Below are 14,228 nucleotides of genomic sequence, written 5' to 3'. Positions count from 1 at the left end.
GTTCCTCCGCCATGTTGAACCTCTCAGGCAGCCAGGGGTCTGACCCAGTGCGGAGTCCACTACACCTCCTAGCAGAATTTCCCCTGTCACAGGGATGAGCGTCAGGAAGGGGAGTGAGGAGGCAGTGCCTGCAGACCCAGGAGGCCCTGCTGGAGGCAGGTGGGTGCTTCGGCATCAGTGTGGGGGTTTGCATGTGGCCATTTCTCAAAGAGCCTCACATTTTCACTTCAAGTATGCCACCTGCCTGGTCTCTTCCCACACATCTGGTACCTAACCTCCCTTGCCGGTAGCCATGCTTTTCCTAATTCTGAAAACTCTGTCCCCTCTGGCTATACATTTTTACCTACTACTGTGTGGTTTTTCAGTCTTTGCTATGGACCTGTTTGTAAGCTAAAGGCCTTTCCCGCCTGCTTTTATTCGCATTTATTTTAGGTTGAATTTATCCCCAGGCCATACGTTGTTGTTTTTCCAGTCTTCTTGTGGGCTTTCTCATCTGTACCACCTCCTCTTCTGGGCTGGGAACAGTCTGCTCTGTTTCAGGAAGGATCATCTCAGTGTGGGGAGCTTCCGACCATGAGCTCTGTGAATTTAGCGGCTCATCTGGGGGCTCTGTTCATCGAGATGTGCTCGATGACCAGAGCATCTACATCTAAACCCTCAAGTTCAGCATTACTCGCTGCATTTTTAAGCAGGTGCAGCAAAAATTCAGCACTCTTTTGAGGCCACTGGTCCTGTGTCCAGCCCACCATTTGGCCCTGGGCACACCTACCAGCTCCACCGTTACAGTGATGGAATGGCCTGCATTGCTTCTGTAAAGTGACCCTTCAGATACTTGGTGGCTTTGGGGATGTACATGCCCTTGATGACCTGTGCAGTTTCATGAGTGTTCTTAAAATGAATGTGAGGATTTGAACCTCTTGATGTGAATGATTTTGTTGGGTTTTCTGCGTCAAGTAAACAGTGAACTATTTTCAGAGATCAAGCGGAAGGCTTTTGGTAGCAGATTCCACACCTGACACTTCTCTTTTGTGCCCAGACAGCCCAGCACAGGGCTGGGTGTGATGACTGATGGGGTCCCAATCTCTTCATTCTTTTTTTTTTTTTTTTTAAGATTTTATTTATTTATTTGACAGACACAGAGAGAGAGATCACAAGCAGAGGGAGAAGCAGGCTTCCTGCTGAGCAGGGAGCCTGATGAGGGCCTGGATCCCAGGACCCTCGGATCACAACCTGAGCCGAAGGCAGACGCTTAACCGAATGAACCCCCCGGGTACCCACCAATCTCTTCATTCTTAAATCTCACCTGTTTGGTGCCACCTATAACCCTATCCCTCTAGGCTCCTCTTTTTAAACCCTGTGACCCTAAAGAACACTCCTCACCCCATGTGATGCCCCTTCTGGACCTCCTCCCTCTCTCTTCCAACTCTTTCACCTCCCTCCTCAAAGCCGCTTCTGTTGCTTTGTCCTACTAAACCAAATCGACCCACGGCTGCATTCCTTCTCTTGCGTTCTCCTCCACTTGCTGGTGGTCTCTACAGTGCCTTTTCCCTTGGAACTTTCTAAGTGTCTAAGTCAGCAGCCCACCCTCACTCCTCTGGTTCCTGCTACTTTACTTCCAACACTTCACCCCAGTTCCTGTCCCTGGCCTGGGGGCTCCCTCGCACCTTGGTCCTGCCCTTCTGTCATGAGCTGGCCCCCAGCTCTCTAGTCCTGGCGAGTTACCCTGTCCCCATGAGGACCTCCTCTCCAGCAGGAGAGCCTTCAGCCTCCGGGTTGCACAACAGCATGACATCTGAGCTGAGAGTGCCTGAGAAGCTCAGGGAAGGAGAGAGGGGAGGGAAGGGAATGTTTGCTCCCACCACCCTCCTCGCCCCCCACCCCACACCAACTGCTCCTTTAAATATTTGCCGAAACCTCTAGCAGCAAGTGTCCTAGGAACAGTGTGTGTTGGTGGCTGGGGGGTGGGGGGGGGGGCGCAGGGGCGGTGTCCAGGGAGGAGGGGGAGGCATCTTCCTCTCAAATGTGTGCAGGTGCCAGATGTAGGAGACAGCTGCCTGCGGTGCCCACCCCTGCCCACCCCCAGCGCCCCTCTCCCACCCCTGGGTTGTCCTGGCAACACTGGGATTGATTGGCTGACTCCCATGCACTGGGCCTGAGCCAGGTGGGCAGCAGGCCAGTGGGAGAGCCAAGGAGGACTGCAAGCATCTCGGGGTCCCTGCGGGCATCTCAGGGGGCCGCAGGGTCCAGCTGTGGGGCTTGTCCTGATCAGGCACCGTGTGGAGGGCTTGCCGTCATCAGCTGGGGCTGAGAAAGGAGTCTCTCTTGGAGAGATGCCTCTGTTCTTGCAGGTCCTCAGTCTCCCCTGCAGGCTGCCCTTAGGCTGTAATTCTCACAAGCTTTATGGCTTTTCTTTTTCTGTTTTTTTCCCTTCACTTGCTTTTGCCCTGTTCGGAGGTTGGGCAAAGAAGGTTGCCCTCAAATTTCATAAGGGGAGTTCAGATGCTAGCACCTACCCCTCTGACACTGACCCAGTAGAGGTCTTTCTTTGGAAGTAAGGAAGGAGGGACCTTTAGCTGGGCGTGGGGAGCTGTCCCCCATTCACCCCCCACCCCCACCCCAGTTATCTGCTCTGCTGTAGACTTCTCACATGCTGGCATTTGCTTAGGCCTTTTCTCCCTCCTGGAAATCCCACCCTCAATGCCTCCCCACCTCTCCAAGTGCCATCAAGCTCCAAAGGCCAGGGAAGGGCCAATGGTCTCTGCTCTGCCACCTTGCTGACCCAGGCTGCCACTCCCCCCCCCCCCCCCAATCTCCGGACTTCCTGCTGCCCTTTCACCTGCCGCTTAGCCCTCACAGCTGTTCTCATCAGCAATGCGGGAGCTTCTCATTGCCCTATCTTCCCCGGGGACTGGCCCTGAGGCCATGGTTTCCTGAGGCTTCTTTGTACCTGCTGCAGGGCACAGAGCATGCGCACAGCCAGCATGTCATTATATGCAAGGATAAGATGGTCATCAAGCATGAAGGGGCCCCAGGGGAGTGGTCAATAGTTCATTTCTTCCGCATATGGAGCTCTTGATGCTTCTCTAGCCAGCTCTGCGACCCTGAACGAATCCATCTTTCTGCCTTTCCTTTAGTGTGTTCGGCTGTGAAATGGGACTAGTCTGCCTGTCCCGTCCCCTTCTCCAAGCTGTTGTGAGGATCCAATGACATCATCAATCCAATCGTCATGATTAATATCGTCTGTTTCATCCCCCCAAACAGCTCTTCTCCCTAGCTGAGAATAGGGCCAAGTCTCTCCCTTTCTGTCTGTCTCTGGGCTAAATTCCTCTGGGAGAACCGTGGGTGATGGAGAGCCCTATGGTAGCCTCCCCTCCCGTGTGGACCTCCTCTTTTCCCCCTTCCAGCTCCCCTGCTGCAGTGGCTGGGACAAGAATCACTCCGCCCTTTGTGCGCTGGGCAGAACTGTGCCAGGGACGGGTGGGGACGGCTGCCCAGCTGCCCAGGCCTCCCTCCCCACCCCCATTGCTTGTTGTCCCACAAGCTGGCATGCGGAGGGCTGCACGGGCAGCTGGATGGGCCGTGGCAAGTGAGCATCAAAGGGACAGGGCATCCCTGGTTGAGAGAACATGGGCAGACGTAAGCTCTGACCAGAGAAGTCCCTGCTGGCAGAGGCTGGGCACAGCTGGGGACACATCTTAAACCCAGCGATCTCAGTTTCCTAGCCTGCTATGGAAAGAACACCAGACTGGCAGCCCATTCACCTGACTTCCAGGCTCCCCTGGTCCTGTGCGAAATTTAAGCACAATCAGTCCCACACAGAGACCCCCAGGGAAGTAACACGGAGGAGAGCAGCAGTTCTCAAACATTTTGGTTTCAGGACCCCTTAACATTCTTAAAAAATTGGGGACCCACAAGATCTGTTTATGTGGGTTATATCTATTGATATTTACTAAGAAATTTAAAAGTATTAATCAACTAGTGAAAATTGCAATAATAAACCCATTCTGTTTTAACATAAGTAACATAAATCTTAAAAATTATTTTACAAAGCAAAAAAAATTAGAGATAAGAGTGCCGTTGTTTTACATTTTTGCAAATCTCTTTATTTTTTTCAAGATCTATTTATTTAGAAAGAGAGAGAGAACATGAGCGGAGGGAGGGGCAGGGGGAGAGTGAGAGAATCCTCGAGCAGACTACCTCCTATGTGCTGAGCCTCACGCTGGGCTCCAGCCCAGGACCCTGAAATCATGACCTGAGCCAAAATCAAGAGTCTTTGGCTACTCAGTGGACTGAGCCGCCCAGGTACCCCTTGCAAATCTCTTTAATTGCTGGCTTAGTTGAAGATACATGGTGTAGCCTCTGGAAAATTCCAGGATACTTTTGTGAGACTATGAAAGTAAAAAAGTAAAATTAAGTTTAACATTCTTAGGACAATTATTTTGACCTCAGTGACTCCCCAGAAGATTCTCCTGGACTCCCTGGACCATGCTTTGGAAAGCCCTGGTACAGAAGTATGACTCTGAACTTTGGAATTGGGGCAGAGTGGGTTGAAATCCCTGTTCTGTCCCTTTCCTCTGGAACCACCAGCCTCACTTCTCTTATCTGTAAAAGGGGATTAATATCATCTACCTTAAAAGGTTGGAAGGATTAAGCACGCAGAGTACACAACACACAGTAGATGTGACACCAAGCTGGGCTGCTTTCCTCTTAGTTTGGGCCTCCGTTTCCTCATTTGTGACAAAGAGCCGGCCTGGGAAACATCCAGGGCTCTACCCAGCTTCAACAGTCTGTGGTTGGGTAGGGAGAGCTGTTCCAGAATTCCACACACTCCCACTCAGACTCAGTGACAAACATTTCCCTTTTCAGCTCCCAGAGGCACAAAGGCACATTCTGTTCACTGGCTCATGGAAACACATGTGAACACAGCTACACACACATGTGGCTTATGACACACCCATGAACTCTTGTTTAGAGGATATGTCCCCTGAGGGTCATGACAGATAGGCACACAGAGGCACGGGGATCCACAATGCAGCAATGCCCCCACGAGGGGATGGGCGCCTACGTGCAAGTGCCCGTGCAGAGGCAGAGGCAGAGGCAGAGGCGCACACGTGCACAGTCATGCCAGCAGACGATGCTCTTGCACACCTCGCACACCTGCATTCGCGACAGTCTCTCTGGGCGCCGGACCTGCAAGCAGATGGCGGCCCCGGAGACCGCCGTAACCACTCCTTTCTCGGGCTACTCCCAACACAGGACTCCCCCCGCCACTCCCCCGCCCCCCGCCCCCCCTCCCTCCGCCCTGCGCGCGCCCCCGCCGCAGCCCGCGCCCGCCCCCGCCGGTCAGCCCTCGCTCGGCTCCGGGCCCGCGCAGCTCTCCTTGCCGGCTCGCGAGAACGAGCAGGGGAGGGGACGGAGCCGGCGCCCGAGGGCCGGAGGAGTCCGCTCTCCGCAGCGGGCAGCCGGGCTCTTAGCTGCGGCAGTGGCGGCCGGCGGCGGTGGCTGGGAGGTGGCAGCCCGCGCTGGGTGGCAGAGAGCCGCGGGGCGGGGGCTGCGGCCGGTGGCCCGCGAGAGAGCTTGCAGGCAGCATGGCGGGGTTGCGGGCCAGGCGGGGCTCCCGGCTCCGGCTGCTGGCGCTGTCCACGCTCGGCTTCTGCCTGATGCTGCAAGTCAGTGCCAAGAGGCCCCCTAAGACGCCCCCCTGCCCACCCAGCTGCTCCTGCACCAGGGACACCGCCTTCTGCGTGGACTCTAAGGCCGTGCCCAGGAACCTGCCCTCCGAGGTCATCTCTCTGTGAGTGTCCTGCCCTGGCTCAGGAGGTGGGGGAGCGGATAGAGGGAGCAAGGCAAGAGCCTTCTGACAGTGGATGCGGAAAACCCTTGCTCCCCCTGCACAAAGTGTGGGGAGCAGGAGGACTCCAGGGGTCCTTAGGACTGGAGATTCATGGCACCAGCCCTGCCGGGAGTTCTGTAGTCATGCAGGCTCAGCAGCCATGGCTGGGGAAAACAGGAGTTTAGAGCCAAGAATGAATCATCACCGGCATCAGCATCAATGAGACCTACTGTGTGCAGGGCTCTGGACACGGGGGGAGGGGTTGTTTACAAGAGCATGCGGTCCCCTGTCTGTGATGTCACTCCAAGGGCAGAAAGCCTTTTTGTAGGGGGAGGGAGGGTGGAAGCAGGGGGAGGGGTGGAAGGGACATACACCCACACAGTGCCCTGGCACGGGACCGCTGCCTTGCACTGGTCTTCCATCCACTCTGGACTGGGCCAGCCAGCCTGTCCCTTGCAGTAAGTGGCCTCAGGGACCAGATGGGCTGTGTGGTCCTTGAGAGCAGGAGGCTAACCCCACCCGCCCCCCATTCCAGTGCCCTATCCCTCAACAGCACCTAGCACACGGTGGGCATTTGGATGATCTTGAAGGTGTGGGTAATGGAACCTTCTTTTTGGCTGAAGGGGAAGCTCAGCCTGGGGCCACTGGTGCTCAGGGAGGCCGTAGGGGAGGAGAGCCATGAAGAAAGGCAGTGAGTTTCTGAAGGGAAAAGAACGATAGCCCCAGGTAGGGGGCCCAGGCTGGTGAAATGGGGAGTTTCCAGTGTAAGACTGTGGAGAGGCAGTGCCCTATTCACCTTGGGTGCCCTTCCGCCCCCAGTCCCTGCGTAGTCCCCACAGTACTGACTCCAGTGTCCCCTGCAGGACGCTGGTGAATGCCGCCTTCTCAGAGATCCAGGATGGAGCGTTTTCCCACCTGCCCCTGCTGCAGTTCCTGTAAGGACGCTGGACCTTGGGGAAGGGCGGGTGCGGGGTGGGGCAGTGGAAGGGGACAGATCCTGGACTGGGGAGAGGAGAACAATTACAGGTAGCCATTGCAGGTTAAGAGGCAGGTGTCCCTTAAAATTCTGCTGGTTAGGAAAGCCACAAAAGGTGGAGCAGCATAGTCAGGAAGGGTGCAGGGGACAGCAGTGGGGAGAAGGAAGGTGGGAGGTGCTTGTGAAAACCAACAGTGGGTATTCGGGGCCCAATGAGGAATGGACTTGCCCCTCATAGACCAAAGGAACTGGGTGCAGTAGCTGGGGTTGGTGCCAGAAGGTGGACACTGCAAGGGAGAGGGGTTGTCTTAGAGACAGTTGACCCCGGGGACCAGGATCTGAAGGAGCTGGGGGGGTCAAAATGGAGGGATGTGGGAGGGTGTGGAATTTTAACAAGGGCGGTTCCTGTTTGAAGCCCCAGTCGCAGGAGAGAGTGCTTGTGAGTTACCCCAGCTCCTTTTCAACATGGGTTACCCTCAAGCTCACCACCAGTCTGACAGGGAGTGAGTGAGCTGGGGTGAGGGTGGGAGACAGAGGATGCACACAGACACAGAGACAGAGAGACACAGTGGGGAAGGACCCAGCTTGGTAGGAGAGCTCTGCCCCTGACTGTTTCTGCCCTTGAAGCAAACAGCTTGTGGGCCCAGAACAAGCTCCTGGCTGTTCTTGGTGCTGGGCTGCTCTGGGGTCCCGACGTGGGGCAGCAGGGCCCGGGACTGTGAGGAAGCCCCAGGGTGTGGTGGCAGGCTGGGGGCTGGCACAGCGGGCACACCCTTGGAAGCTCTAATTCGCTCTCTGTCTCTCCAGGTTACTCAACTCCAACAAGTTTACTCTGATTGGAGACAACGCCTTCACAGGACTGTCACACCTGCAGTACCTGTGTGTGTCAAGGAGTGGGGGAAATAGGAACCAGAAAGGAGGAGGGAGCCCCAGCCTGGGTGGGCTGAGAGGGCAGCTTGGATGAGGAAGGCTGGGGGCAATGGGGAGGGAGAGCCCTTGAGTCCTCTGACTGCTGGACTCAAGCAGACGGTCATTTTATCCATCCCTCTGCCTAGACCACCCTGTTCAGATGCCCTGTCACCACAGTCTTCATTCATGTCACCAGAATCAGAATGGAAGCCTGCCTTAGGCCCACGGGCAGGAATCTAGCTGGGGCGGAGAGAAATAGCTGATTGGGGGTCTGGGATACTGAGTGGCATCTACAACAAATTCTCATTGTCTCCAGCTTCATTGAGAACAATGACATCTGGGCACTATCCAAGTTTACCTTCAGAGGACTCAAGTCTTTGACACACCTGTGAGTACATCACGGACACACACACACGGGACCAAAGCCTCGCATCTCCTGTGGTCTTTGGCCTCAGTCAGGTGACCCAGGGGTCTCTCTTACAGATCGCTGGCCAACAATAACTTGCAGACACTGCCTCGAGACATCTTCCGGCCCCTGGATATCCTTAGTGACTTGTAAGTCTGAGCCCTACCACTTTCAACAATGGTGCAGAGGGGCACGTCCCTGGAGAGAGGGGCGTGCGAGCTAGAATTGGGAAGATCATAAGTTCTTGAGAGCCTGGGAGGGCTTAGGTTTGGGGATGCCTCCTGGAAGTTTACGTGGATACACAATGTGTATGTATATGCTTCTTAAACATGTGCTTTTAAAACGTATGTTTGATTTGATCATACATTAATGTCCTATTGTATAGCCACAATCATCAGTCAGTATTTACACAAGAAAAAAAGCAACAACCCGGGATTGTGGAAGGTCTGAAGGAACTGAGATGCAACATAGTGGTGCAGGTTACACACTGCAAAAGGGCACCCTACCCAGGAGGCCAGCAGGGACTGAAACTCGGCCCTGGCACCACTGGCCAAACCCATGTCCATGGGGGTGCATCTAGCCCAAGGGGGACTTCTCTCTAATCTGCGCAAAGATGCCATGTGAGCAGCGAGTGGCAGTCTTGATTATGCCCACTTGCAAAAACCCAGAGAGCCCCCGGGTGGGAGGTGTGGGGGGCGCAGAGCCACTGGGAGCCTGCTCCTCTCTGTGTTCCCTCTGTCACCTTCGCAATCCAGGGACCTGCGGGGCAACTCGCTCAACTGCGACTGCAAGGTCAAGTGGCTTGTGGAGTGGCTGGCGCACACCAACACCACCGTGGCTCCCATCTACTGTGCCAGCCCACCCCGCTTCCAGGAGCACAAGGTGCAGGACTTGCCGCTGCGAGAGTTCGACTGCATCACCACCGGTAGGAGGTGCCCCCCTCCCCCCACCACAGGTCTCCCCGGGTGCTCACAGGCACTTCGGGAAGCACCCCCAGCCTCCACCATCCTGGTCCAGCAGCACTTACCCCCCAACAAACTCTTAGCCTTCTTCTTCCCACCGCTCACCGCTCATCCCTACAGATTTCGTGCTGTACCAGACCCTGTCCTTCCCAGCGGTGTCAGCCGAGCCCTTCCTTTACTCCAGCGACCTCTACTTGGCTCTGGCCCAGCCAGGTGCCAGCGCTTGCACTGTCCTCAAGTGGGACTATGTGGAACGGCAGCTTCGAGATTATGATAGAATACCAGGTACCTACCCCCGGCTGGCTTTGGTGGCCCACATTTAAAGGGGTGGAGAGGCGCTGGGCTCCATTGTTCCTCTCCATTGAGTACCTACAGGTAGAGGCATAGATGAGACATGGTCTCTGCTCATAATAACTTTCCAGTCTTTGGGGAGAGGCCAATACATACACAGATAACATCCATATAATAGGTGGGTATGAGGAGGGAGATATGAATATGATGTTCTAGGACCACAAAGGAGAAGCGTACCCTGGGCAATCAAGGAGGGCTTCCTGGTGGAGGGGATGTCTGACTTGAGCCTTGAAGGGTGAGGGAGAGTCAGAGGTGATGCCCAAGTGCCTGGCTTGAGTAACTCGTTTGTTCCAGTGAACCAAGAAGGAGATAGGAGTGGCTAGTGAGCTCAGTTTGGGATCCACTGAATTTGAGCTGAGTCTAGAAGGCTGAGGGAGACTTAGTGCAGAGAAAAAATGTGGCAAGGGTATTCTGGCAGCAAGAACAGTATGAGCAAATTCAAGAAGGTGTGCAACAGCTTAGTGCATGAGTGTGTGCACGTGTAAACCATAAGGAGCTCATGTGACTATGGCATAAGGTTCAAGATGGAGAGGCAGGTGAGACCCAAGAGACATGAGGACCAGGTCACAGACAGGTTTTGAGCAGAGTGTGTGAAACAAACCACCTGGTATTTTAGAACAGTCTCTCTGTATGCCGTGCGGAGAGTGGCTTGGCATGGGGCAAGACATGTGGGCACACCGTTAGGGGGATAGGCAGGAGTTTGGACTGGGGCAACAGTAGTCGGGATGGAGAGAGAGACTTAGGATGGAGGAGTGAACTGACACAAGAGGAAACAGAAAATTTAAATTACCCTGTATCTCTGAAAGAATCTGAAGTCTTTATAAAAAAAGAAACCCTGGGACGCCTGGGTGGCTCAGTTGGTTAGGCGGCTGCCTTCGGCTCGGGTCATGATCCCAGGGTCCTGGGATCGAGTCCCACATCGGGCTCCTTGCTCAGCGGGGAGCCTGCTTCTCCCTCTGCCTCTGCCTGCCTCTCTGTCTGCCTGTGCTCACTCTCTCTGACAAATGAATAAATAAAATCTTTAAAAAAAAAAAAAAAAGAAAGAAACCCTTCCCCAAAAGAAGGATCCAGGGCCAGATGGTCTCCCTGGTAAATTCTAGAAAATGTTTACAGAAGGAATAACAGCAATCCTACACAAACTGTATTAGAAAGCAGAAGGGAGGGCTGACAGGACTTGGGACTGATCGGCTGTGGGTGAGTGAGGGACAGGGAGGTGTTGGGGATGGCTCCAGGCTTCTGGAGGGGGCGACTGGGTGGAGTCACAGGTGGAAGTTGAGAACATAGAGGAGGAAGAGCAGGAACAGGTTTGAGGGTAGATGTGTGCCCAGTCATGGCCAGCTGGATTTTGAGGTGCTCTTGGGTGTGTGGGCATGGAGGGTCTGAGCTTGGGAGCCAAGGAGTCATGAGTATCTGGGCAGGTGGACTAGGGCTGTGGAAGGGATTTGCGGTGACTGCCAGAGGCCTGGGGTTCAGCATGGGCTTTCTTGGGGGGAGAGATGGGGAGGAGGAGGGTGCGTAAAGCAGCACTGGGAAGGAGGAGGGCGGATAAATAGAGACACCAGGACAGGTGAAGAGTGTGGCCCTGTGTGCTTCACGTGCTTGAGAAGAGGTCAGATCGATCTGGTTGTTGAGCAGAAGGAGGTTCGTGCAGACATCCTCGTCCATAACAGCCCTTGCAAAAGTGGGAATTCTTAGGATAATGTGTTTTTGTACACAACTATCCAAACATCAAAGTGTCATGGTGTGTACCTTGGCTCTATGACCTGTCTGTGGAAGGGCTCAGTCTCTTCCTCCTTCCGCTGCCTGGCATCCGGCCAGCCAGGGAGCTTTCGGCGTCACTTAGACTTTGAGCCTGCTCCTGTCAATGTTAAATGGGCTAAATATGGGCAAAATAACAGGATCCATTTCTGATGATCAGTTGTTCACACTCAGCCCAGGGGCTTCACACAATAAACATTCCATAATCAATATTATGGATAAACATCCGGTCAATACGTAGGGACACCTGTTTTGTGCTCCATGTCAGCTGATGTTTTAACCCTGGGGGCAAGGGTGGAGGGAGAATGATGCTGAGACAGATGATCAGCTGGGAGAAGTGGGTGAAGTTCGGTGGGAGGACCACTGTCCCCGAGAGCCTTAGTTCTGGGCCAGGGTCGGAGGGGAGTGACCCCCCCTCTTGCAAGGACATGGCATGGGGTGGGGGCCTGCGGGGCTGCCTGACCCTGCCTGAGGCTGCTTCTCTCTCTCCCCGCAGCCCCCTCTGCCGTGCACTGCAAGCCAATGGTGGTGGACAGCCAGCTGTACATGGTTGTGGCCCAGCTGTTTGGGGGCTCTTATATTTACCACTGGGACCCCAACACCACACGCTTCACCAAGCTGCAGGACATCGACCCACAGCGTGTGCGCAAGCCCAACGACCTCGAGGCTTTCCGCATTGATGGCGACTGGTACTTTGCCGTGGCCGACAGCTCCAAGGCGGGTGCCACCAGCCTCTACCGCTGGCACCAGAACGGCTTCTACTCCCACCAGGCCCTGCACGCCTGGCACCGTGACACTGACCTGGAGTTTGTGGACGGCGAGGGCAAGCCACGGTTGATTGTATCTAGCAGCTCCCAGGCGCCTGTCATCTACCAGTGGAGTCGCACCCAGAAGCAGTTTGTGGCCCAGGGCGAGGTGACCCAGGTGCCCGACGCCCAGGCTGTGAAACACTTCCGTGCCGGTCGCGACAGCTACCTGTGTCTCAGCCGCTATATCGGCGACTCTAAGATCCTGCGCTGGGAGGGCACCCGCTTCTCCGAAGTGCAGGCCCTTCCTTCCAGAGGCTCCCTGGCCATGCAGCCCTTCCTTGTGGGCGGCCGCCGCTACCTGGCGCTGGGGAGTGACTTCTCCTTCACGCAGATCTACCAGTGGGACGAGGGGCGCCAGAAGTTCGTGCGGTTCCAGGAGCTGGCTGTGCAGGCCCCTCGGGCATTCTGCTACATGCCTGCTGGTGACGCCCAGCTGCTCCTGGCCCCCAGCTTCAAGGGACAGACGCTCGTGTACCGACACATTGTGGTGGATCTCAGTGCCTAAAGGGTGCCCGGCCTCTGGGGTCTGGGTGGCTGCGGGAGGCTGAAGGGAAGTCTCTCTGTGAGCAGCACGTGTGCCTGCACATGTGAAGACAGGTGTAACCAACCTGCGTGCACGGCCTCATGGACATGCCCCCCTGCCCCCCCCCCGCTGCCCCCACCTGTGAGCATGGATACACACTGTGGGTGGGCCCAGGGGAGCCACTCACCATAGTTGTCATCAGCGTGGAGACCTGGAGATGTGCCAGGCAACTCAGTGGCCCTGTGCCTTCTCCTGTGTGGACATTGGTCGCCCCAAGACCCTGCCCCCCTTGATCTGCTGCTTTCTCTGGGCTCTGGCCCCAGGGGAGGGGCATGGGGGAGCAGAACCACCCGTCCCATTTTTCAGCTTAGCTTTCCTACTCTCTGGTCTCTCCCGTTGGTGCTCCGGGTCTCTGTTTACCTGCTCACGTCCGCACTGCAGCCTGGGGCCGCAGCCTCCACACTGCGGGGCTCAGTCCCCTGCACTATGCTCCTTTGGCATGCACACGCAGACGCTGATGGACGCCCTCAGTTTACACACACGCACCTGCTGATTCTCCCATTTCTGTGTGCACACACATGTAGATGCAGGGCGGCCCAAAGAGGCTCTCCTTCATCACCTTGGCTCTCTTCTTGGAGAAGGCACACGGTCCCTGCCCTCCTCGGCTCACTCATCCCTCATGTGCCCACCCTGTAGCTGATAAGGACGGGAATGGTGGTGCCAGCCTCTGGGCACCAGCTTGATCTCCTGGGGGCAAAGCCCCTCTGCCCAAAGCAATAACAAAGCAGACCCTGAGTTCTTCCTAGGGTCCTCTCTGTTCTCCCTGGAGTTTCCTGCTCTGACCTTGAATCCAGCTCACCTGGGGATGGGAGACCCCCCAGATAAAAGCCCTTCAGCTTTTCTTCACCGAGGCTGCCCCAGCTTTCTGACCACCCCCTGGTTCAGCCCTGCCTTTGGGATGTGCACCTTGAGCTGTGTAGGCTCTGTAAGGTGCGTCCCAACGCTGGCTGAGCCAGGGCCCCCGGCAAGTACCCGAGCCAACTGGGCCAGTGCCAAGAGTGAAGGAGGGCTACAGAGCATCCTGGGGATCCCAGGACCTCTCCAATCCATAGAGGCAGGCCCCAGGAGCATTGTGTCTTAGTGCGAGCTGAGGGGTGGAGGGGGGTGAGGGTCCGGGAGAAGCAGGACCTGGGAGCCAAGCTTCTGCTGCCCTCTGCTGTAGGCTGGGAATAGACAGCTCGGAGCTGCACGGCCGGTGGAGAAGGCATGGGGTGAGATGGGCAAACTTCCCTGTGCCCAGACTCTATGAGGTCCCACTGGTGGCGGATGCCCAGGGACACTTGGGGGCAATGTCATGACTTCACTGCTGCAAATAAAAATGTCCCACCCCATTGCTGGCTCTCAGATGTCCAGTAGCTACTGTTGGAGGTGGCTGTTTCTTTCAGAACAGAGCCAGGGCTGTGTCCTCTGTCCCTGCTGTCTTCAGGGGGCAGTAGCCTTCAGACCCCCCTCTTCCTTGCTCTCTTTCAGAGGAGCAAGTGGGCACCCCACAGTCAGCTGGTGCTGGGGTCAGGAGTTCATGATGATGATGACATTCAAATGCGGATCAAGTGTGACTAGTCTACCACCTGGGGCTGACTCATGACCCAAGTGTTCCTTCCTGGAGATCACAGACTTGGGGCCCATGGAGACTGGAGTCTG

General features: G+C 55.8%; 1 protein-coding gene across 1 annotated transcript; it reads left to right on the top strand.

Annotated features, from left to right (window-relative positions):
* The first annotated feature begins 5,390 nt into the window (after positions 1-5,390).
* On the top strand, positions 5,391-13,912 carry LGI3 (leucine rich repeat LGI family member 3). Its single transcript, XM_080797417.1, has 8 exons — positions 5,391-5,794; positions 6,697-6,768; positions 7,617-7,688; positions 8,035-8,106; positions 8,202-8,273; positions 8,880-9,049; positions 9,207-9,371; positions 11,692-13,912. Exons 1-8 carry the CDS (start codon positions 5,589-5,591, stop codon positions 12,507-12,509), a joined length of 1,647 nt encoding a protein of 548 aa, XP_080653543.1. The 5' UTR covers positions 5,391-5,588; the 3' UTR covers positions 12,510-13,912.
* Positions 13,913-14,228: the final 316 nt, after the last annotated feature.

This window comes from Martes martes (assembly GCF_963455335.1).
Source record: "Martes martes genome assembly, chromosome: 2".
NCBI lineage: Eukaryota > Metazoa > Chordata > Mammalia > Carnivora > Mustelidae > Martes > Martes martes.
The sequence above is the reverse complement of the archived record's forward strand: the minus strand, read 5'-3'. Positions and strand labels throughout refer to the sequence as shown.

Coding starts and splice junctions, on each gene's coding strand:
- LGI3 (XM_080797417.1), top strand. CDS start 5,589: ATGGCGGGGTTGCGGGCCAGGCGGGGCTCCCGGCTCCGGCTGCTGGCG. Junction 6,769..7,616: donor CTGCCCCTGCTGCAGTTCCT/GTAAGGACGCTG, acceptor CTGTCTCTCCAG/GTTACTCAACTCCAACAAGT. Junction 9,372..11,691: donor AGATTATGATAGAATACCAG/GTACCTACCCCC, acceptor CTCTCCCCGCAG/CCCCCTCTGCCGTGCACTGC.